This window comes from Syngnathus scovelli, chromosome 5, assembly GCF_024217435.2.
Source record: "Syngnathus scovelli strain Florida chromosome 5, RoL_Ssco_1.2, whole genome shotgun sequence".
Lineage (NCBI taxonomy): Eukaryota > Metazoa > Chordata > Actinopteri > Syngnathiformes > Syngnathidae > Syngnathus > Syngnathus scovelli.
This window is the reverse complement of record NC_090851.1, coordinates 18715180-18741289: the sequence shown is the minus strand read 5'-3', so window position 1 is coordinate 18741289 and position 26110 is coordinate 18715180. Positions and strand designations below refer to the sequence as shown.

The 26110-nt window shown below is 44.2% G+C and overlaps 1 protein-coding gene across 2 annotated transcripts in view; it reads left to right on the top strand.

The window, feature by feature from the left end:
• The window catches only part of spcs3 (signal peptidase complex subunit 3), a 65725-nt gene extending 49808 nt beyond the window's left edge, over positions 1-15917 (top strand). Inside the window, exons 4-5 of one of the 2 annotated variants that reach the window (XM_049721444.1) lie at positions 3678-3793; positions 15652-15917. In XM_049721444.1, coding sequence (XP_049577401.1) covers positions 3678-3793; positions 15652-15784 — 249 coding nt within the window. In that variant the 3' untranslated portion in view covers positions 15785-15917. The remainder of the gene's footprint in view (positions 1-3677; positions 3794-15651) is intronic. The other variant, XR_007481538.1, reaches the window with a different exon arrangement.
• Positions 15918-26110: the final 10193 nt, after the last annotated feature.

The following is a 26110-nucleotide window of genomic DNA, read 5'->3' as shown; positions in this document are numbered from 1 at the left end:
TATTCGCCAAACGCTCTCAGGATAGAGAAGACCAAGAAGATGCCCTTTAATAATAAATAAATTTCGCATATTTCTGATTGAATTTTGAAGTTTAATATAATGCAACAATTGAGCTCGACTTATACAAAGGATATATCATAAAATCGTAAATTTACGTCGAATTTTAGGGGGTCGACTTATACACCGAGTCGACTTATACACCGGCAAATACGGTATAGTATATATATATATATATATATATATATATATGTACAAACCGGATTTGGTTGAAGTTGGGAAATTGTGTAAAATGTAATTAAAAACAAAATACAATGGTTTGAAAATCCTTTTCAACCTATATTCAATTGAGTATACTACAAAGGCAACATATTTAATACTCAAACTCATAAATTTTGTTTTATATTTTCAAATAATAATTAACTTAGAATTTCATGGCTGCAACACGTGCAGTAGCAGTTGGGAAAGGGCATGTTTACCACTTCGTTACATCACCTTTCCTTTTAATAACACTCAATAAACGTTTTGGAAGAGATGAGACTAATTCTCCTAGCTTCTCATGTAGAATTCTTTCCCATTCTTGCTTGATAAACCGCTTCAGTTGTTCAACAGTCCGGGGTCTTCCCTGTTGTATTTTACGCTTCATAATGCACTACACATTTTCAATGGGAGAAAGGTCTGGACTGCAAGCGGGCCAGGGGAGAACCTGGACTCTTACTTCGAAGCCACGCTGATGTAACACGTGCAGAATGTGGCTTGGCATTATCTTGCTGAAATAACCAGCGGCATCCGTGAAAAAGACATCGCTTGGATGGTAGCATATGTGATTCCACAATATGTATATGTACTTTTCAGCATTTATGTTGCCTTCACAGTCACCTATGCCACGGGAACTAATGCACCCCCATACCATCACAGATGTTGGCTTTTGAACTTTGCGTTGATAACAGTCCGGATGGTCCACTTCCTCTTTGGTCCGGAGGACACGACGTCCAATGTTTCCAAAAACAATTTGAAAAGTGGACTCATCAGACCACAAAACACTTTTTCATTGTATATCAGTCCATTTTACATGATCTCGGGCCCAGAGAACCCGGCGGCGTTTCTGGATGTTGTTCACCTTTTGCTTTGCATGCTAGAGTTTTAACCCGCACTTACTGATGTATTGACGAACTGTATTTACTCACAGTGGTTTTCTGAAGTTTTCCTGAGCCCATATGGTCCTTTAATACACTCATATTGGTTCTTAAGGCAGTGCCGTCTGAGGGATCAAAGGTCACGGTCATTCAGTCTTGGTTTCCGGCTGTGGCGCTTACGTGCAGTGATTTCACCAGATTCTCTGAACCTTTTGATATTATGGACCGTAGAAATCCCTAAATTCCTTGCAATATTGCATTGAGAAATGGTGTTCTTAAACTGTTCAACTATTTTCTCACGCAAAGGGGTGCTTGTGAATGACTGATCATGTTTGGGGAGGCTCCTTTTATACCCAATCATGGTACCCACCTGTTCCCAATTAGCCTGAGCATATGTGGGATGTTCCAAATAGGTGTTTGATGAGCTTTTCTCAGCTTTCTCAATATTTTTTGGCACCTATCCCACCTTCTACTGGAAGTGTTGCAGCCATGAAATTCTAAGTTAATTATTATTTGGGACAAAACAATTAAGTTTATCAGTTTGAACAATAAATATGTTGTCATTGTAGTGTATTCAATTGAATATGGGTTGACAAGGATTTTCAGAAATTTTTATTTTGTTTTTATTTACATTTTACACAATTTCCCAACTTCAACCGAATCCGGTTTGGATATATATATATATATATTAGATACATTGTAATGAATCCAGAATGTATGACAATTTTTTTTTTAATTACATTACAGAAAATAAAGAAAATAATATCACAATATTCAAATTTTCTGTGAGAGTCCATATATATATATATATATATATATATATATATATATATATATATATATATATATATATATATATATATATATATATATATATATACAGGACTCTCACAGACAATTTATTATTAGACAGACAATTATTTATATTATATATATATAATATACATACAGATATGTATATATACACACAGTGGGGAGAACAAGTATTTGATAATCTTCTGATTCTTCAGCATTTCCCACTTGCAAAGCATGTAGAAGTCTGTAATTTCTATCAGGTATTCTTCAACTGTGCGTGATGGAATTTAAAACAAAAATCCAGAAAATTTTATGATTTTTAAATAATTAATTTTCATTTTATTGCATGAAATAAGTATTGATAAATCAGAAGAATATAATTTAATATTTGGTGCAGAAACCTTTGTTTGCAATTACAGAGATCAGATGTTTCCTGTATTGTTGACCGGATTTGCACACACTGCAGCAGGGATTTTGGCCCACTCCTCCATACAGATCTCCTCCAGAGCCTTCAGGTTTCGGGGCTGTCGCTGAGCCACATGGTTTTCTCCTCTGGATCATGAATGGGAGAAGGTCTATTTTTGTCTCATCAGACCACATGACCTTCTGCCATTCCTCCTCTGGATCATGAATGGGAGAAGGTCATGACCACATGACCTCCTATTCCTCCTCTGGAACATGAATGGGAGGTCATGTGGTCTGATGATACAAAAATAGAACTCTTCAGTAACAATTCACCTCGTCATGTCTGGAGGAGAAAGAATGCAGAGTTACAACCAAAGAACACCATAGCTACCCTACTTTGAAGCATGGGGGTGGAAACATCATGGTTTGGGGCTGTTTCTCTGCAAGAGGATCAGGATGACTGATCCGTGTAACGGAAAGAATGAATGGGGTCATGTATCGTGAAATGATGAGTGAAAACCTCCTTCCATCAACAAGGCCATTGAAGATGAAACGTGGCTGGGTCTTTCAGAGGAGATATGCATGGAGTAATGGGCCAAAATACCAGCAACAATGTGTGAAAACCTTGTGAAGACTTACAGAAAACAATTGACTGTCATCACCAACAAAGGGTAGTATATAACAAAGTATTGATATGAAGTTTGTAATTCAACAAATAGTTATTTTCAACCATAATTAGCAAATAAAACCTTTAAAAATCAGACAATGTGATTTTCTGGATTTTTTTTTAATTTATTTTGTCTCAGATTTTAAGTGTACCTACGTATGTTGAAAATTACAGGCATCTCTCATATTTGCACAATTGGCAGCTGACTTAATACTTTTTGGCCCACTGGGTTATGTGTATAGATGTGTGCGTGTGTGTGTGTGTACATATATACACACACACCTGCACACACGCACGCACACACACACACACACACACACACACACACACACACACACACACACACATACATATACTTGATAGTCCGATACAGATGTAAAAATTCCTATCTCAGAAAAACGAATTAGTCTGTTATTAGGTTGATTATATGAACCCCCGATCAAAAAGAATAAATATTGTCTTTTAAAAAAGGGAAGGGTGTATTCTAAAATACCATACATACTATGTATGGAGTACGTAAGGAGAATGTTTGTTATGATAAAATACTGGACCGCTGTGAGAATTCAAATTCATTCAATTGCATAATTATTTTGCTAAACATTGTTCCTGCTCCTAACAGTATGCAGGTAGTAATATAAAATGTTTTTTTTGTGTGTTTGTGTGCGTTTTTGTGTCAGTCTTTGAACCAGGTGGTGCTCTGGGATAAGATTGTCCTTCGAGGTGAAAAAAACAAACTAAACCTCAGAGAGACAAAATCCAAATACTTCTTCTTTGATGATGGAAATGGTCTCAGGTAAGGCCTACATGGTGGTTGAGCATAAGATTTTTGATGGAAATATATTTAATATAGAGCGGCTCGGTGGCGAACTGGTTAGCATATCCACCTCACAGTTCCACAGTACCACTGTAACCGACATGATGTACACGAACGTAAAACAGGAAGTGGTTTCACCTGAAAACGGCCTTTAAAAATCAGGGATGAGAATCTTCCGCGGTTCCGCGGATTTCAGTGTTTTTTTCCGTCGGGAGTATCATTTTCGTGAATCGTGTATGTAGATCCGTTGAGAAAATTGTTTTTATATTGGGGGGGGCAGGCAGCAGTCAACAGTATTGCGACAACAGCCGCCTTTTTTTCAGCAGCATTTTGGCGCTACTTTTTTCACATCATTTGCCTACTCATTTGCTTAATTAGCAAAAGTTTTACCCAGCATGGCGAAGGTTTTAGAGAAAATAGACGAGGATCGTGCCAGGGAAATAGACAAGATGAACTGGACCAGGAACTGCTTTCAGATGGGCATGGCTCGAGAGCAGCGTCATCTTACAACTCTGAACACAAAGACGCTCTTAAAGCAATGCGACAGTGAGCGTGCTGCCGTTGTGCGATCGAACTAAATTAAGCTCCCTGCGCACTGAAGTCCAATTTTGGAAAGTACATCAGGATTTAAAAAATATTTTCTAAATTTCAGCGACGGCTCTGTCACAATAATGCGATCGGCGACGCGCTACGTTTGCGCGTTCGGCGGTGCGCTACAGTTGCGCGATCGGACGAAATTAAGCTCCCTTCGCACTTAGGTCCACTTGAATTTTGGAAAGTACATCAGGAGTTTGAAAATATTTTCCAAATATCAGTGACGGCTCTGTCACAATAATGCAACCAGCGCGGTGCAGTTGCGTGGTCAACGACGCGCTACGGTTGCGCGTTCGGCGGTGCGCTGCAGTTGCGTGATTGGACAAAAATGCAAATGAAAAAATGCTTAAAGTCGTGGAACGGATTAAATTTTTTTCCATTATTTGTAATGGGTAAAATAGATTCGGAATTCCACCGATTCACTTCTCGAACTGCCTTCTGGAACGGATTGTGGCCGAAAACCGAGGCTTGACTGTATTATATTTACCTAGGTAGCCCACCAAGCAGGAATGTTTTTTTAACAAAACTGTTGAAATTGAGTGATGAAATTAATGGTTTTTGGGTTGCCATGCTGCCAAAATCCAGGACTTTCCAGGGAGCTTTGCCCCCTGAGCCCCCTCCCAGGTGTTGCCTCCGGGGCGTTGCCTCTGCCCCCTCCCCAACCCCCAATGGGGGCCTGTGGCACCCTGCGGCAAGTGGGGGGGGCTTTGGCCCCCCCAGTGGGGCATGTGGCCCCCCCAGTGGGGCATGTGGCCCCCAGACTACTTTTCAGTGTTTTTTTTTCATTTGCCGTTCTCATCCCTGAAAAATAAAGCACCCTACCTCAAATCAAAGCACGGCTAAATAAAAAATAACATGGAGAATTCTTAACACGTACTGTAAATGTTTTTAGTCCAGGTTTTATTATTATAACAATTTTACAAGGTACAAGTATACATACTATCAATAGAACTGTTTTAGAACTGTTTTATTATTATAACAGTTTTTCTATAACAAGGTACAACACTGTGAATATGTTTTTAGAACGCTTATTATAACAATTTTTTTTATTAAAAGGTACAAGTGTATGCACTGCAATTGAGTGGGCACTCCCTGCATTCTGCTGACGTGTGGGCAACCTTCGTGCCATAATTCCTCAATTTAGAAGTTTTATTTTGAATTTGAATTCTTTTTAATTTGGAAAAAAATCTGCAATGTAGTGAAACTGCGATAAACCGTGATATAGCAAGGGATAACTTTACATTTTTCCAACACAGTATTTCTTGGTACCGGATGGCCAAGCGGAACGCGGCTTCGGCGGTTGCTGAGGCAAAAACCCGGGCGTGGGAGGAGTTCGGTGAGGCCATGGAGAATGACTTTCGGACGGCTTAGAGGAAATTCTGGTCCACCATCCGACGTCTCAGGAGGGGGAAGCAGTGCAACGTCAACACTGTTTACAGTGGGGATGGCGTGCTGCTGACCTCGACTCGGGACGTCGTGAGTCGGTGGGGAGAATACTTCGAAGACCTCCTCAATTCCACCTACACGCCTTCCATTGAGGAAGCAGGGCCTGGAGACTCTGAGGCGGATTCTCCAATCTCTGGGGTCGAAGTCACTGAGGTAGTTAAAAAACTCCTCGGTGGCAAGGCCCCGGGGGTGGATGAGATCCGCCCGGAGTTCTTAAAGGGTCTGGATGTTGTAGGGCTGTCATGGCTGACACGCCTCTACAACGTTGCGTGGACATCGGGGACAGTGCCTCTGGATTGACAGACTGGGGTGGTGGTTTCCCCTCTTTAAGAAGGGGGACCGGAGGGTGTGTTCCAATTACAGGGGAATCACACTCCTCAGCCTCCCTGGTAAGGTCTATTCAGGGGTGCTGGAGAGGAGGGTCCGTCGGGAGGTCGAACCTCGGATTCAGGAGGAGCAGTGTGGCTTTCGTCCTGGCCGTGGAACAGTGGACCAGCTCTACACCCTCGGCAGGATCCTCGAGGGTGCATGGGAGTTCGCCCAACCAGTCCACATGTGTTTTGTGGACTTGGAGAAGGCGTTCGACCGTGTCCCTCGGGAGGTTCTGTGGAGGGTGCTTCGGGAGTACGGGGTGCCGAGCCAACTGATAAGGGCGGTTCGGTCCCTGTATCACCGATGCCAGAGTCTGGTCCGCATTTCCGGCAGTAAGTCGGATTCGTTCCCAGTGAGGGTTGGACTCCGCCAAGGCTGCCCTTTGTCACCGATTCTGTTCATAATTTTTATGGAAAGAATTTCTAGGCGCAGTCCAGGCGTTGAGGGGGTCCGGTTTGGGGACCTCAGCATCGCGTCTCTGCTTTTTGCAGATGACGTGGTGCTGTTGGCTTCTTCAGGCCGTGATCTCCAGCTTTCGCTGGAACGGTTCGCAACCGAGTGTGAAGCGGTCGGGATGAGGGTCAGCACCTCCAAATCCGAGTCCATGGTCCTCGATCGGAAAAGGGTGGAATGCCCTCTCCGGATCGGGGATGAGATCCTGCCCCAAGTGGAGGAGTTCAAGTATCTTGGAGTCTTGTTCACGAGTGAGGGGAGGATGGAGCGTGAGATCGACAGGCGGATCGGTGCAGCGTCGGCAGTAATGCGGACCCTGTACCGGTCCGTTGTGGTGAAGAGAGAGCTGAGCCAAAAGGCAAAGCTCTCAATTTACCGGTCGATTTACGCTCCTACCCTCACCTATGGTCACGAGCTGTGGGTCGTGACCGAAAGAACGAGATCTCGGATACAAGCGGCCGAAATGAGTTTTCTCCGCAGGATGTCCGGGCTCTCCCTTAGAGATAGGGTGAGAAGCTCGGTCATCCGGGAGAGACTCGGAGTAGAGTCGCTACTCCTCCACGTTGAGAGGAGCCAGATGAGGTGGCTCGGGCATCTTATCAGGATGCCTCCTAGACGCCTCCCTGGGGAGGTGTTCGGGGCATGTCCCACCGGTAGGAGACCCCGGGGACGACCCAGGACGCGCTGGAGAGACTATGTCTCTCAGCTGGCCTGGGAACGCCTTGGGATCCCCCGGGATGAGCTGGATGAAGTGGCTGGGGAGAGGGAAGTCTGGGAGTCCCTCCTAAAGCTGCTGCCCCCGCGACCCGACCCCAGATAAGCGGAAGAAGATGGATGGATGGATGGATGGATGGATGGATGGATGGATGGATGGATGGATGGATGGATGGATGGATGGAGTATTTCTTGTTGTCTTGTGGGTGTGTAAGTCAATTAAAAGTGGTTAACCTTGCCAAGCAATGCAAAGTGTCCAACTTCAGAAATACCACACTACACTAACCCGGGGGACATCATGCATCGTGAAGGAAAAGTGAGTCACGGTTGCATATGACTCTCCTGTTGCATTGTGGTTCAGAACACAATATTAAAGCTTTTTAAACTCTCCCCAAAACTATTATACAGCTATATAAAACTTTCTTGTATCCCTCATCAGCATCGCCACACTGCTCTATGCATATATTGTACCTATATAGTAAATAAAATAACAAACACATATCGTCACGTGTCCGACTGCTTCTGCACCGGTTGGTGGGTGTGGCTGGCTGCCGCCTCCTGCGTTTGAACTCAGTCACGGCCCCAGTGACGCACATTGGTCAGAGGTACGCCCCGCACCATCAGGGCTCATTGCCGCTGTCCCTCGCACATAGGGGAAAAAGCGCTGTCGTCCCAACCCCTGAACAGCAGTGTTTTTTTCCCTAAAAAGAGCTGCCATCCCAACTCCTAAACGGCAGTGCTTTTTTCCTACCTGCGCAACATTGAGCCGCGCACCCCTTGCCCTCAGTGAAGCACAGAGGCATGCCTCGCGTCATAAGAGCTCTTTCTGCACAGAGGCGCATTTTTCTTTTGAGTGCGGCTATGTCATGTCTCCGCTCTTGTCCTGCTGCCCAACTGAGCATTGCGCGCTAGGTCTCGGGGGCATTCATCGCTAATGTGGAACTGCGCGTGCTTATCTGCGCTGATTGCCACCACCTTTTACCGTGTTACCCACTGATTAGGGCGTTTGTATAGACACTGTTCGTTGCCGTTTCGTCTGCCTTGACACACGCACGCCTGCCACCTGATTCCCATTTGCCCAATCCGCTATGTAACAAGATGCCACCACGACAGGTGACGTGAGCTCACTGACCGACTCGTCAGTCCCCATGTGCACACGCTCTGCTGGCGTTCTATTCTCCCTTTTCCTGCTTGGCAGCTTGTATGCCTTAACACACGCACTCGTTTGCCTAATCTGCTGTGTAACAAGATGCCACCACAACGCGAGCTCGTTGACCGGCTTGTCAGTCGCCTCCTGCACCCGCTCTGCTGCTGTTCTAGCCTCCCTTTTCCTCTTTTTGCATTCCCCAAATAAACAGTCCGTGTTGCAAATGGTTGTCCTGCCTCGTTCATGACAGGCTGGCTGCTGCACTTCCACGTTTGTTCGCAGTGACGGACAGAGGCACACCCCGCGCTGCCAGCGTGTATTAAAATTCCATTCTCCCGTCACTTATAAACCTGCGAAGTTGCGCATTCGCGCAAGATAAAGCGCAAAGTCAAGAGGGATCACTGTAGTTCTAGAATGAATTAATGGCTTCTATTCTAGATTATTTGAGATTTGAGTAATTTCAATTACGAAAGAGTATGATCATGGAACAAAGTAAACTTGTATCCCAAGCTGTGTTCCCTCTAATTTTTCAAGTGTCTGTGCAAACACACAAGCTCTCTAGACCACTGTGTGCAACACCAGATTAAATAAATAAATAAATAAAATATTGTCAATGAGAACTTTCACTTGCTCGGGGTCGGATTTTGTTTTGTGTGACAGCTTGTTCCTTTTCTGTTGGTCTTTTGCGCTCTCTCGCAATAATGTACCTATTCCCTGTCTTATCTTGAGTCTTTGTACAATTCCAACAGTTTTCAAATAACATTTCTGCAGAATGTGACGATTGAGGTAGCCAAACCTTTCAGTCCATATTTTCCCCTCCGTAAACTAGCCTGCCACTTTGGCTTCACTGCATGTTTTGCATAGTAGACCTTTCACACTCGAAAAAGAGAAAATCACACTGTTGGGTCTAAATACGATTAGACATTAAATCACTCGCTGGAATGAAGAGGAGAAGACAACCAGAACAGGTTTACTCGCGAGGAGAACGATAGAGAAAGCAATCTCAGTTACAACCTCCATCAGTTCTGAGTCCTTACTCCACGTGCCCCTCTTTTTAATGTTATGGTTGCCCTGGTTACAGAGGCGTTGCTACACTAAAGGGAGGGGGGATTGTGTCTGTAGCAACGCTGATTAGCAAAAGAATGTAGTGTGGTGTGAATTAGCACTTCGCTGTTGGCTCGTGACCCCCCGCAGAGGCCCCAGCTGTCTTCCTTCACAGTTGGCTGACTTGTCCTCAGGTCAACAAATACCCTGACGCACGTTGATTGCCGCTTTGCTGTGGAACAAATGCAACTAAACCTTTGCTAACTTTATCTACTTGGTAATTAACACACAATAGTAATAAGTAACTTGTCCTAAACATTTCAACACACATTAAACAAACGTGAGGTAACCGGTATGCAGTTCCTTAAACAAACATTGAGTAAATATGGGATAACTTTTATGCAACTACTTCTAACTGTATGTAACCTTTAACAAAGAAAAACAGGTCTGATAAACTACAATCTATGAACCAAACCTACATCTATATAAAAGGAATGAAGTTCTTGTGAATCAAACAAAGAACATGTCACCTATGCAATTAAGCCCTGCTCATTGTTAGTGAAGGACTCTTACGGGAACCAAAACACACAGACAACATAAGGACAGGAAGGATACAAATGGCTGACAGGGATCAAAAGACATCCCTATCACTAAAAAGGAAGAACCTAGATAAAAGGAAAGATAAACTCGTAAAGGCGAGGCCTCCAGGTCTGGCAGGCCAAAGCTTCACTTAAAATTATTCCAACACACACCCAGTTTCACCCTTTGTTCTTTTATTTGCACACACTCCGACAGCCATTCCATTTTAAAAGAACCGCCGCATCTCTTATTTACTTTGGCTTGGCGAGTGGATTTGTCGCTGCTTGTTCGTTTCGCCATGATAAGGGGTTAGCTCACTTAGCATTTGCATTTCTTGACTACGCCGCACTGTTGTTAGCTAGCTAACCTGCACGGCACGAATGGGCAGGACACATTTTCAGGCACTGGTCAATGCTATGATTGGCTATGTAGCGTAAGTGATCATATCATTGGCTGGACACCTGTCAATTACTGATTTACACTACAAAAAGGCACAGAAAAAAAATCATTCGTCCACTTAATTAGATTAGATTACGTCTAACATTAGATATTAATCCTTTTCCGCGAGTCGTCACCTTATCGTGGTGGAGGGGTTTGCGTGCCCCTATGATCCTAGGAGCCATGTTGTCGGGGGCTTCATGCCCCTGGTAGGGTCACCCATGGCAAACGGGTCCTAGGTGAGGGGCCAGACAAAGCACGGCTCACAAGCCCCTTATGATGAGTAATATAAATGGACTTAGTTTTCCCTCGCCCGGACGCGGGTCACCGGGGCCTCCCTCTGGAGCCAGGCCTGGAGGCGGGGCTCGAAGGCGAGCGTCTGGTGGCCGGGCCTTCGCCCATGGGGCCCGGCCGGGCATAGCCCGAAATGGAAACGTGGGTCCCCCTTCCCATGGGCTCACCACCTGTGGGAGGGGCCGAAGGGGTCGGGTGCAATGTGAGCTGGGCGGCAGCCAAAGGCGGGGACCTTGGCGGTCTGATCCCCGGCTGCAGAAGCTGGCTCTTGGGACATGGAATGTCACCTCTCTGGCTGGAAAGGAGCCCGAGCTGGTGTGTGAGGCAGAAAGATTCCGACTAGATATAGTCGGACTAGCCTCCACACACAGTTTGGGTTCCGGTACAAGCCCTCTCGAGAGGGGCTGGACTCTCTTCCACTCTGGAGTTGCCCACGGTGAGAGGCGTCGAGCAGGTGTGGGTATACTTATTGCCCCCCGGCTGGGCGCCTGCACATTGGGGTTCACCCCGGTGAACGAGAGGGTAGCCTCCCTCCGCCTTCGGGTGGGGGGACGGGTCCTGACTGTTGTTTGTGTCTATGCACCAAACAGCAGCTCAGAGTACCCACCCTTCTTGGGGTCCCTGGAGGAAGTGCTGGAGAGCGCTCCTTCTGGGGACTCTATCGTTCTACTGGGTGACTTCAATGCTCACGTGGGCAATGACAGTGAGACCTGGAAGGGCGTGATTGGGAGGAACGGCCCCCCTGATCTGAACCCGAGCGGTGTTCTATTGTTGGACTTCTGTGCTCGACACGGATTTTCAATAATGAACACCATGTTCAAACATAAGGGTGTCCATGTGTGCACTTGGCACCAGGACACCCTAGGCCGCAGTTCGATGATCGACTTTGTAGTCGTGTCATCGGATTTGCGGCCGCATGTTTTGGACACTCGGGTGAAGAGAGGGGCGGAGCTGTCAACTGATCACCACCTGGTGGTGGGTTGGCTCCGATGGTGGGGGAAGATGCCGGTCCGACCTGGCAGACCCAAACGCTCTGTGAGGGTCTGCTGGGAACGTCTGGCAGAATCTCCTGTCAGGAAGAGCTTCAACTCCCACCTCCGGCAGAGCTTTTCCCACGTCCCGGGGGAGGCGGGGGACATTGAGTCTGAGTGGACCATGTTCCGCGCGTCCATTGTTGAGGCGGCCGACCGGAGCTGTGGCCGTAAGGTCGTTGGTGCCTGTCGTGGCGGCAACCCCCGAACCCGCTGGTGGACACCGGCGGTAAGGGATGCCGTCAAGCTGAAGAAGGAGTCCTATCGGGCCGTTTTGGCCTGCGGGACTCCGGAGGCAGCTGACAGGTACCGGATGGCCAAGCGGAACGCGGCTTCGGCGGTTGCTGAGGCAAAAACCCGGGCGTGGGAGGAGTTCGGTGAGGCCATGGAGAATGACTTTCGGACGGCTTCGAGGAAATTCTGGTCCACCATCCGGCGTCTCAGGAGGGGGAAGCAGTGCAACGTCAACACTGTTTACAGTGGGGATGGCGTGCTGCTGACCTCGACTCGGGACGTCGTGAGTCGGTGGGGAGAATACTTCGAAGACCTCCTCAATTCCACCTACACGCCTTCCATCGAGGAAGCAGGGCCTAGAGACTCTGAGGCGGATTCTCCAATCTCTGGGGTCGAAGTCACTGAGGTAGTTAAAAAACTCCTCGGTGGCAAGGCCCCGGGGGTGGATGAGATCCGCCCAGAGTTCTTAAAGGCTCTGGATGTTGTGGGGCTGTCATGGCTGACACGCCTCTACAACGTTGCGTGGACATCGGGGACAGTGCCTCTGGATTGGCAGACTGGGGTGGTGGTTCCCCTCTTTAAGAAGGGGGACCGGAGGGTGTGTTCCAATTACAGGGGAATCACACTCCTCAGCCTCCCTGGTAAGGTCTATTCAGGGGTGCTGGAGAGGAGGGTCCGTCGGGAGGTCGAACCTCGGATTCAGGAGGAGCAGTGTGGCTTTCGTCCTGGCCGTGGAACAGTGGACCAGCTCTACACCCTCGGCAGGATCCTCGAGGGTGCATGGGAGTTTGCCCAACCAGTCCACATGTGTTTTGTGGACTTGGAGAAGGCGTTCGACCGTGTCCCTCGGGAGGTTCTGTGGAGGGTGCTTCGGGAGTACGGGGTGCCGAGCCAACTGATAAGGGCGGTTCGGTCCCTGTATCACCGATGCCAGAGTCTGGTCCGCATTTCCGGCAGTAAGTCGGATTCGTTCCCAGTGAGGGTTGGACTCCGCCAAGGCTGCCCTTTGTCACCGATTCTGTTCATAATTTTTATGGACAGAATTTCTAGGCGCAGCCGAGGCGTTGAGGGGGTCCGGTTTGGGGACCTCAGCATCGCGTCGCTGCTTTTTGCAGATGACGTGGTGCTGTTGGCTTCTTCAGGCCGTGATCTCCAGCTCTCGCTGGAACGGTTCGCAGCCGAGTGTGAAGCGGTCGGGATGAGGGTCAGCACCTCCAAATCCGAGTCCATGGTCCTCGATCGGAAAAGGGTGGAATGCCCTCTCCGGATCGGGGATGAGATCCTGCCCCAAGTGGAGGAGTTCAAGTATCTTGGAGTCTTGTTCACGAGTGAGGGGAGGATGGAGCGTGAGATCGACAGGCGGATCGGTGCAGCGTCGGCAGTAATGCGGACCCTGTACCGGTCCGTTGTGGTGAAGAGAGAGCTGAGCCAAAAGGCAAAGCTCTCAATTTACCGGTCGATTTACGCTCCTACCCTCACCTATGGTCACGAGCTATGGGTCGTGACCGAAAGAACGAGATCTCGGATACAAGCGGCCGAAATGAGTTTTCTCCGCAGGATGTCCGGGCTCTCCCTTAGAGATAGGGTGAGAAGCTCGGTCATCCGGGAGAGACTCGGAGTAGAGTCGCTACTCCTCCACGTTGAGAGGAGCCAGATGAGGTGGCTCGGGCATCTTATCAGGATGCCTCCTGGACGCCTCCCTGGGGAGGTGTTCCGGGCATGTCCCACCGGTAGGAGACCCCGGGGACGACCCAGGACGCGCTGGAGAGACTATGTCTCTCAGCTGGCCTGGGAACGCCTTGGGATCCCCCGGGATGAGCTGGATGAAGTGGCTGGGGAGAGGGAAGTCTGGGAGTCCCTCCTGAAGCTGTTGCCCCCGCGACCCGACCCCGGATAAGCGGAAGAAGATGGATGGACGGATGGATGGATTAGATATTAATCAATGAGTTTATGGTGTATTTTATTTTGTGCACAGCATGTAGTTTCTTGTGCGCATAGACTGCGCGACCAGTGCGCCATTGCGCAGCTGCGCAGCTTAGAGGGAACACTGATCCCAAGACACAAATGCACTAAGATTTGCATAAACATTTTGACTATCAATGGTTGCAAAGAAGGCAAAAAAAGAGCTGAAACATGCATGTTGCTGAATAAGTAGTTAATATCACAGTACTTATTTACTGTCTGTGGTTCTCGTTTTGTTGGCACAAGGGATTCATGTCTGAGGTCACAGCTTTTTGTTGTATTTTGTTTTTGTTTTTATTATTCTGTGTGTATGTGTTTTAAAGAATGTTACTTTCTTAAACTGTAGGATCTGGCAACAAAAAAATTATGCCAACCAGAGGTGTCCGATCGTTTTGTAAGGAGGGCCAGATTTGAGAAAGTGAAGGGGCCCAGGAGCCAATAGTTTATTCGGACATTCTTTAACTACAACAATTTCATGCAAATACACTGTTATAAAACAATTTTCATTGTCACAATTGTCTTTATTTTTCAAATGACAAAATAACCAAATATAAGCCACTGAGACAGATGTGAACAACTTAAAAACACAAATTCTGCCTTTCATTCATATCTGAAGTCAGATAACATTGAGCAAAATGTATGAAATACCTTAAATTTACATGTTTAAAATTATTTTTGATTCACGAACATTTTAAACAGGAGTTATAAGTAATGCAAAGTTGTCTATTATTATTAAAACTTAAAACAAGTGAATTTTGCTCTTGGCATTTACAATATCTTTCAGAAAGTAATAGTTTGTGTCACGTCTACAGGTTCATAACATCAACAGTATTACAACAGATACATACAACAAATGGCCATCAACAGTCATGGCCATTTCTTAGCTTGCTTTAGTAATATTTAGTTTTGACTCACAGCCCTGCATGAAGAATCGCTGTTGTGATGCCAGTTCAGCTTGGAGCTGCTTCACTTTATCAGTCACTCCCTGTTAGCTTGTCGTATGTGTTAGCATGTTTAGTCTGGTAGTGTCTCTGTAGGTTGAAATCCTTAAACAAGGCAACCGTCTCTTTACAAATTAGACAAACACAATTGCCTTGATTTTCAGTGAAGTATTGTAATTCCCATCTCTCTTGAAAGTGACGGCCCTCAATGTCAACTTTCCTCGTTTTCTTTGCAGTCAGCGTGGCCGATATGAACGGAGAGGGGTTTGCGGCACGGATGCAGACTGATATTATTAAAGTGGTGCTTCCACCTTTTGGTAAAAGGAGGAATTATAGTTTAAAGTTTCAAGATTTTTTTTTATTCAGGTTAACAGTGCAGGCGGGCCATAAATAATACATTATAAGACCGAAGCTGCGTTTGAAATCTGACCGGGGGCTGGATTTGGCCCGTGGGCCGGACTTTGAACATGACTGATTTAGACAATTGTTAAGGGAACAATCGTGCGAGTACGTCTGCGCCTGTGTATACTTGTGAGATGTGTGCTTTGTGTCACAGTCCGACTGATGGAAACTTTCTGTATCACCCAGGGCCAACAAGAACATCACTCTGACATTGTCATGGAATGTCGTTCCCAACGCTGGAATACTGCCACTTGTAGCTGGAAGTGGATACATCAGTCTTACTTTTCCTGATAAATATGAGACTCCAAAGAGCTATTAGAGTGAAACAGATTTTTCGTTGATAATTTACAATGCATTCTCTACTCTTAGGCTTTTTGCAAGAGAAGTACAGTCATACTAACCATGTGTTAATTCATGTAACTTTTGGTGAGAAATAAAATAAAAAACTTGAAGTGTTTTGATCTTTTTTTAAACACCTCAGGAACAGGCTTAAGATGTGAGTTTTGTTGTTAACAAATTGAACAATTGTCATGTAGTAATAGTTTTTACTGTTTCCCAAGTAGTGGAATTTTGCCATGTACAATTTTGATCACACCTGTCTCAGTCATGTTTATATTATTCTATTTATTTAACCAGGTCGGTCCTCTTTTCCCGGACATGTCCTACTTTTGAGACCGAAAAAATGCCTGGAGGGAATTTGAAAATTTTCTGGGATTTTGTTCGACAGCCGTCGCCCACTCCAGCACTCTCACCAACAGCCCCCCTGCCGGACACTCCAGCGCTCTAATCACTAGCACCCCCCCAGCACTCCAGCGCTTTAGTCCTCCCCCCCTGCAAAAAAAGGGTGTTCTCTTTTTCAGAAACTTACTACTTAAAAGCCTCATTTTGAAGAGACAAATGTAAAATACGTAAAAAATGAACTGACATACGTACAAAACAAAGTACAATTTCTAAAGCACATTTTTTAATTAAACCATGTGAGTTGTGCCTAAGAACAAATTGTTTTAAACTTCCAAGCTAAAACATAAACATTCTATGGATGCTTCTAACATATCTTTCAATTTAGATTTGAAAAAAAATTACCAGTGTACAGTACCAGTGAGTGAGCATGCAGGTCACCAACACGGGCCATCCAACCTAGGAGCAGAACTCAGAATGGTGACGCAGAGGTTTACAATTTATGTACCTCAAGGATGTGTGGTAGGCATTTTTTTTTATTATTTAGACACTACAGGATAAAATTATCACCTTCGTACTGTGGGTAAAAAAATTGTCACGTTCCTGCGTCACCTGCCACGCCCCAATCAGCTGAATCACCCACACCTGACAGCCTCTCTATTTAAACCCTGTCATCCAGTCACTCCTTTGTCTGTTTATCTGTTTACCCTGCCCGAGACACCACTGCTCTTTGTGCCCTGAACGATCTCTGTTGCCAACCGTTTCCGTAAACTGACCGACGCTTCTGATCGCCGCCTGCCCCGACTACTTGCTCGTCCTTGACCACGCTCCGATCGCCGCCTGCCCCGACCACTTGCTCGCCCTTGACCACGCTCCGATCGCCGCCTGCCCCGACTACTTGCTCGCCGCGACTACGTGCTGCACTCTTCTGCACAGCCACGCCAGCCAGATCACGAGACCAGCGTTCCACTTCCCCTTTCCCCTTATTAAATAAATCTGTGTCACTCTGCATTTGGCTGTACTGCCGATTCCTGACAAAAATAGTGCAACAATGCTTTTTACATCAAAAGATTAATACAACTTGTTTTTAAAATAAATGGGAACTCACTGTTCATGGGATTTAAAATTTAGTATAGTATTTCTAACAGTGTGTAATAGATTTGATGTTGAAAAGATGGGTGGTAGTCAGCGCAGTCTGACACTTTATGAAACAAACTAAGTAATCTGCATAAAATTCAAAATAAATAAAATAGTTTTAATACAAAAATAAATACACCCAATAGTATTATCATCCCCACAATCTATGTTGCCGTTAACCGCTACTAAATCCTCAACAAATGTTTCATCCAAGTTCACACAACGTGGTCCCTCACTTTACTTGTCATCTAAGCCAATGGAGGGTCTTTCACCCCTCTTTTCTTTTGTTAACCCTCTCACTTTGTCACTTAGATGGTGGGCCGTTTCAGATAAGGCAGCCAGCTCATCTTTGTATTTCCCTTTACCCCATACCGTAGTCATTGGGCCTTCCATGTCACACGTCAGGGTCCCTTGTCTAATGTCAATCACAGGTGCCTGCATCACATCAAGAACCGAATGACCCTGGGCCCTCTGCACCTCAGGGCCACACTGTGCAATAATTTAACGGTTACTTTTACCAACTACCTGCCTTTTCCCCTGTTGAGCAGAAGCTTCAAGCTCACTTTGAATTTCATCCTCCTCACAAAAAACTGGATGTGTAAACACATCCCGACAAAATCTAATCAAATCCTGCATGTTTCCGACCTTGTTTTGTTTTCTACCTCGATAACCTAGATTTGCAGTGATCATCTCATTGATAGCCATCTGTTCGTTGGTTCTTAACTCCCTTGAAAAGGCCCTTCTGGCATTATTTGGGGGTTCCCCCTCCAGGGGACCGACCCCTCCCAACTCTACCTATTTCTGGGTCCAAATCTGGCACTTTTCTTCACACGTGTTCTGGTAGTCATGGGGATAAATTAATTTTAACAATCTCACAACAACATAAATTTTCTCCTCGAGTGATCTCTTTCTACCTTCTGTCACTCCCACATTTCTCACCGCCATTTTTAACTATGTGCAATCTGTCCCACCATTTTTCTCAAGTCTTTCACTCAAAATTCACACCAATATAATGATAATTCAAATACCAATAGTATTTATTTATTTTTGTACTGCACAAACTAATCACTAAACAAATCAAAAACACGCAAAATGAGTTGGCTGAACACCGTGGTCAATTATGACCTCACAATTACAAGAGCAATCACAGAGCAGCAAATATCAGCAGATAGTTGATTGGCTTAAGGTAAATTATAAACCTCACCAGATCAAATATGATCTTACAATCACCAAAGCAATTTTCAAAAGATTGTATCTGATTTTTACCGCACTAAGTGGCCACAGAGCTCAATAAATTTGGCCAGACCCCACACACAGGCATTCCGTGACCCAACACGTTGTGGTCGCGAGCGCTTTCAAAAGAAAAACTTAACCAGACCCCACACGGTGGTCTTCCGTGACCCCACACAGTGGTCAAAAGCGCTTTCATCCGTACGCAACTAGACCCTAGGTTTTCCAACTTAACCAGACTCCACACAGTGGTCTTCCGTGACCCCACACAGTGGTCACAAGTGCTTTCAAAATAACAAACTTCGACCTTTCTGGCATTTACCACAACTCACACAATATTATGATACTACAGTATCTTTAGTAGATAGCTTTTAGCAGATTTAGCAGATTTTTAAACACAAATCCCAGTCCTCGTACCAGTCTACCTCCTTAGGGGTAGGCAGAAAATTTCTATCAAAAGAAGGTATTCTGCTCACCTTATTTGTTGGACCCAGTCAAATCGTTGAAATTTCTGCGGGGATGGTGTTTAAAGAAAAACACGATCAGCGAGCACAAGACCAAGGGTCATGGCCCCATCTGTTACATCTAGTCCCAGTTCTTTATCTTTAATGCTCGCTATACTAACAGTAATTGCCAAGAGGCAGCCATCACAGTTGACTATTTATCCCAGAACGATCGGTACACAGCCATTCTCTGCAAGATGTGGAAGAAGGTACCACCACCAAGGTTCCTGCTCTTATAGTACTCTGGGCCGCCCTCCTGCAAGGAGGCAACTCTGCGTAGCCTGCATGATGTGTGACCTTGTCTGAGCGAAGAGTGTCATAGAGAAGAGAAAGCTAATGAAGCAAGTTACAGCAATATAACGGCATAGCTCAGCTACCTAGCTAATCACATGTGCCAAAGAGGCCTATTCTAACAAGTGGGAATCAAAAAACTGTGTGATTTTGATGGTTTAATAAAAATCAGTGAGGAAAGTGGGTGATATAGCATTGTTGCTGACAGAAACCCCTTCACGTCATTTTTATTTATTCCCTGAGCAGCGATCGCTGCAAGCTTCCCATTTTCCATCTATTCATTATGTATGCTACGATATTCCCCAGTCTTCCTCCTATACAGTTTCCTGATACTCTTCTTCCTCTGTACCTGGTGTCAACTGCGACTGACCTGTCAGTCCGGGAAGGCGAGGGTACCAGGGCGGTCTGCTAGGACGCTGTATGGGGAAACTCCAGGTCCTGGTGTGTGTGCCGATGATTCGAGCAGGAGCACTGATCGAGGGACCACGTGATACTGTCGTGGCCTCGCTTGGGAGTGGGAGGCATCATCATCCAGACATTCAACATCAACAAACTCTCCTCAAAACTTTCTTCACGCCACGGTAACGACAACGGTAAACTGAAAACTCAATCCAGGGATAGCGGAGCACCGAAAGTGGTCATTCTTTCAATCTGTCAACCACTCTAAAATAGCGTGGGACCCTAAGGCAAAACCTAGTAGTTTACTGGGTGGACATTAAAATATAAGAAGCATTATGTCAAAAACGGAAGAAATTAACCACCTGCTACTTAATTTTAATCTAGTCTATCTCTGTATATCTGAGACCAATCTTAATAAGAATGTTCCACCTGCAGCACTCAATATCCCTGGATATAACATGGTCAGGAGAGACAGGGAAGGAGCAAAGGGTGGTGGAGCAGAGCAGTATTAAGTGTCAGGAAAATCTATATTTGAAAGATTATAATCTGGAATGTTTGGGTATACCCTCAAGAAGACACAATTCAGCTTTCCTCAAGCCTCTCAAAAATTTCCATATTTTGGTGAGTGATGAAAGAAATAGATGTGACAGGGCACTTTCGCTACTGTTAGACTGCTCATTACTTGCTGTTAAATCAGCCACAGAGAAGCTAATCCTTGTGATATGTTGACGTAGTCATAAATAAATGTCTATGTAAATTTTAGTGCCAATTGATAGCTGTTTTTGGACATTTTAAGTGATAGTCTGTACAATGATTTCCAATAAGTAAATTGTGATCCCTTCCTTCGTGACGTATTCAGGCTGATGTGTCAAATCAAGCAGACTTTGCCCAAAAAGTGGGCGTCAGTAAGTCCACCACGACTCTGTTCCAAAATACTATTAAATCTCTTCTGAGGTTTTTTTCAGGGGGGAATTCTAGTACTGACATTTTTTTTTTAATTCAATGTTGGGTTTGTGTTACCATTTCTTTAAGAGTATGAAATACATGCATATACACATTATTTAGAATGCATGTAATCTTTTAATAAAGATTACACACTTTTAATAAACATTAACACTTTTATGATAAGTAAAAATTATGTCAGCACTAAAGTTCATGTCACTGAAATAACTGTAGTGATTGGGGGACGATATTTAGGACAAAGTTTTTAGGACCCATTTTTGGAGCTTGCTTTAAGGTTGTTTTTTTCAACCAGTCAATGTTACCTAAGGCAAGCAGACAAACTTTGTAATGCATACTGTTTCCTGGCTTGGTTTCTCATGTTCTGTTGTCACCTAGTGTCTGAAATGGACCATGTCGGCCAGCTCGCCGCGCTGCAAGGACAAGAATTATTAATTATCTTCAATAACATGGTCCAACTATGAGTGGCCTGCTAATTTCTGACATCACTGACAGCTGTCGTCATAATTTGACAGTGACTTTAAGGAAATTAAAGAAGCTGCGCTAGTGAACTCATAAGAAATGATAACACAATAAATTTGAGAGCTGTGTGATGAAACAGCATTGGGGCTTGGTGAAGTGGATGTAGAAAAAACCTTATGACAATTTTCTTGAAACATTTATTTCTCTTTACTGTTCACTTCACAAATTTAAGCTATACAAAAACTGTGTAAATGTTCTTGGCTAACTAAACGAAAACAAAATCCAGGAAAAAAGAAAAACTGTTCAAAATATGTCAAATTAAAAACCAAGGAAGCTGAACACAGATAATAAGGTTGACAAAAACAAGTTGACAGATATAGAGCTAGCAAGCAATTGTATTAAATGAAAATATTATATGTGAATAAAATTGGTATCAACTCAACCCGGAACAACAGTTGAATAAAATCTGGCTCATCCAAGTTTATCTATTCAAAATACTTTGAGAATAAGCATGGCCATAGTAATTATAAAATGAATTATTCTGTATAGGTTCAATATTTTTTTTTTGTAAATGTTGGCCTGGAGTTGGATGCTAACATTTCATGCAACAGAGGGATAATTTACTGTATTGCTATCCCCATGTTCTTAACAACTTGTGATCAAGAAATAACTGACTATATAGTAGTTCATAAAAGGGACCTGACACCGCCTTTGTCCCATCTGTGCAACGGCTCTCTCCTACCGGCGGGTCATGCTTCGCATCCTGACCGGCCTACTGGTCGGAGGGGTGCCGGTCTCAGTTCCGGCCCCCCGTCTGAGAATGAGGCGTTGTCAATGGTTCCGTCCGAACTCCATCAGTTTCATATGCGCATTCACCGAACCCCTCTTTGGGTGGGGGTGGTAATGACATACCAGCAAATCAGTGTGACTTCTGCTGTTGCCTTTGCAAGACCAGTTCAGATATACGTTATCGCGAATTTACACGACATTCGGCCATCCGCAGGTGGGGGGAAGGAATAGCATACCAGCTCTGCTGAACCCCTGAAGCCGACTCACCGAACCCCTAGGGTTCGATCGAACCCAGGTTAAGAACCACTGATCTAAAACAACTACTTATGTCCTTGACAGAAACGATCAAACTAATAAAAACATTTTGTTTGACTGACATGCAAGCATAGCTGGTCAACAAAACTTATTTATTTTGGGCACACAACAACAACCGCTTAGTTTAGACATTGAATGACTTTCTCCTCAATCATACAGTACACAGCGATGTGTGACAGGTCAGCGATAAACGCGTTGCAGGCTTGCATACTGATGTTCTTACAGCCTCTTATGTCCAGAAGAGTCAAAGAGGAGATCCGCTTCAGGTAGGACATGCATCCATCACTCAGCTGATCACAACCTGTTTTGGCACACAGACAGAAGACAATTGTTTTGTTAGTTATATTGCTTATTAACTTGGCCATGGTTTAGTAAGTTGTCAATATTATACCTGAAAGAGTTCAATAAATGAAAGTTCATGAACTTGTTAATATTTTGGACGAACGTGAACTGAATGTAGTGCATTTTTGCTTCATCAAAATAAGTACCGTATTTTTCGGACTAAAAGTCGCTCCGGAATATACGTCGCATCAGTCATAAAATGCACAATAAAGTGAAAAAAAAAACATATATAAGTCGCTCCAGAGTATTAGTCGCATTTTTGGGGAAATTTATTCGACAAAATCCAACACCAAAAACAGACATGAACGAGCAACAGGCTAAACGAAACGGTATGCTAACGTGACAAACACAAACGAGAAACTGAGAACATCACAGTGATGTAACAATAACAGTTATTCAAATAACCATAACATAAATAACCCCTTTATCAAACCATCTGTGTCACTCAAAATCATTAAAGCCATCGATCGAGTTGGTCCTCTTTTATGTAAACAAGTCAGCGGCGCGTTGCAGTTCAAAAATGTCTACAAGCCCATACAACAAGATATAAACTATGTATGAAATAATATAAACAACAGTTTAATCGAACCATCCGTGTCACTCCAAATCAATAAATCCATCAGAATCTTCATCTTCTGTGTCACTTGAAAAAAAAACAAAAAAACACAGCTGTTGACGCCGGAAAGACTACGTGCGCCACGAACGTCAGACTACATATATCAAATAAATGTAATATAAACAACAATTTTATCGAACCATCCGTGTCACTCCAAATCAATAAATTCATCAGAATCTTCATCTTCCGTGTCACTTAAAAAAAATAAATTTATTAAAAAAAAAAACAGCTGTTGACACCGGAACTCCGTGCGCCGCTAACGTCAGACTAGATATATAAAATAAATGTATTATAAACAACAATTTTAACGAACCATCCGTGTCACTCCAAATCATTAAATCCACCGGAATATTGATCCTCTGTGTAAAAACAAAACAAAAAAACAAAACAGCTGTTGATTCCGGACCTACGTGTGCCGCCGACGTCAGCCTCGTTGTCAGTTGGCGGCTCCAATTATTCCACAGATCTACGTATATAACTATATTGTAGCGTTACCAAAGTACCAGGCAAGACGTGGGTTTGGTAACCGGGTCTTTATTTCACAAATCAATCTGCCCCCTCCCACCCCACCCCTTTGCTGCCTTCACAGCCTCCCTAGAAAATCAGAAACTACTGACGTCTAACAACATACACGTTGCTACTCTAAATAAACTATATATCAAATAACTATAACATAAATAACAAGTTTATCGAATAATCTGTGTCACTCCAAATCATTAAATCTCCCGACTTCGGAAGTCAGTGAATGGAACTCATTGTCAGTGAGGCTCCAAATATTCCACAGCCATAGTGGTTTAAAGTGAAAATAACATGTGAAGTGATCAACTATACTCGTAAGTAAAAAAAGCGTTAAAGATCAAGTAAAAATTTGTGAAAGAATTCAAATATAAGTCGCTCCTGAGTATAAGTCACCCCCCCACCCAAATTATGAAAAAACACCACAATTTATAGTGCGAAAAATACGGTATGCTTGGAGGAGCGAAGACACGCGATGACGCTTCAGTCAATCTAAACTCATGTCGTGATGAGCAGCCTCACTCGCCCTTTTCTTGTCAAATGGCAAAGATAAGGTATCATCCTATGAGCATTCAAGAATTTTTGGAGAAGTTGAAGTTCTCTCAATGGGATTGAACCACAAATTTATCTATGTGGGCTTTGGACTTGCGGTAAAAAAAGAACCGTTACGAAAGCAAGACAGTGAGTTTGGTTGTACCGTAATTCTACTATTTAACCATGTACAGTCAAACCTCGGTTTTCGACCACAATCCGTTCCAGAAGGCGGTTTGAGAAGTGAATTGTTCGAATTACGAATCTATTTTTCCCATTACAAATGATGGAAAAAAATGTATCCGTTCCAAGACTAAAAAAAATGCTTTTTTAAAGCATTTTTTCATTTGCGAGCATCTTTGTGTTTTAGGATGGCTTTACTGCTCCCACTTGCTTTCTTTGGAGGCATGATTAGGGGTTAAGCTACGCCTCCCCTGCCATCATGAAAAGGGGAAAAACAAATTCAATTGTTTTTATTATAAAGTGATTTTCTTTTTAATTTCAATAGTTTTGTATCATTTTGAACCAGAATCGCTGCATTTTTATAGGTATTTTAAAACCGAAGACGATTCGCTCAGAGGAGCCAACTTCCTGTCTAGCCTCCTCTGAGGATTGCATAATCACACGGCTGCGTATGTTGACAGGCTATGCAGTTAGACATTGGCAAACTACGGCTCGCGGGCCACATCCGGCCCACAGGGTCATTTAATCTGGCCCGCCAAACCTGAATAAAAATTTTTTGGGGGTCATTTTCCCTTAAATTACTATGTTTCCCCAATAGATGGGGAAGCGCCCGCCCGCGCATTTAATCCCGGAAGCCATGTCAGAAAGCTCAGTGCACACTCACAAGTGCATGTACGTACTAAGTAGTACGGACCCGGCGCACTCCACACTCTATTTCCATCAGTGCCGAATTTCAAGTGTGGGCTGTGACGTCAGCATTCTTGTAATTCGCGCGCTGAGCTTTCAGATACAGTTTTACGCTAATGTCACCCACAAACCTTCCCCTGGAATCCTTCCATTAAAATGAGTGGCCCGAGGAAAAGAAAGGTGGACACTGAGTGCCGAGTGTTTTTAAAAAAAAGAGAGGACAATTTGGCTCGACCTACGTGTGTGAGCAGACGTTCAACCACATGAACGTCAACAAAGCCCGTCACAGCTCTAGGTTAACACCTCGGCTCTACCCTAAGAATTACCACAACAAATTTTACTCCAGACCATGATGCACTAGCAAAAAAAGGGAGACCAACAATACTATTGATTTCTTTATTACTTTATTTAGATGTATTATTTCACTGATTCTCCAAGATGATGTATTTGGTCAGAATGTTTAATGTGATTTCGCCTCATTAGATAAACATATTTCATAAATCTGACCTGCAGGCGCTGCAGTGTTGTATTTAATGAAAATCACTGATAGTAGTTTTTGGGTGAAATATTTTTTTAATGCTGTTAATAAATGCATTTGTTTTCAAAAAGCTTTTTATGAATATCCATGCTTTACTACCTACTAAAAGTACAAACCTTTTATGCAATGACCTTTACATGTCATTTCTATTGCTTCACACAAACATCTGCTCCTGGTTCGGCCCCCTGGTCAAAATTTAGAACCAAATTCGGCCCGCCAATCAAAAGGTTTGGCCAACCCTGAGTTAGACAGAACTGCCCTCTTTTAAAAAAGTTTTTTGATTCCATGTGCTTTATTGAGTGTTTTTATGTGTGAAGAATGCTGATATGAGATTTTAATTAAAATAGTTCAAATTAAATAATGAATAAGCCACACTCGAGCAGCGTTCTCCAACATTTTTTGTGACGTTAGGTGCCGGACAAATTTTACCGATGGGGGTTGGGGGAGACGTCAGTGCCTCCCCAGTTA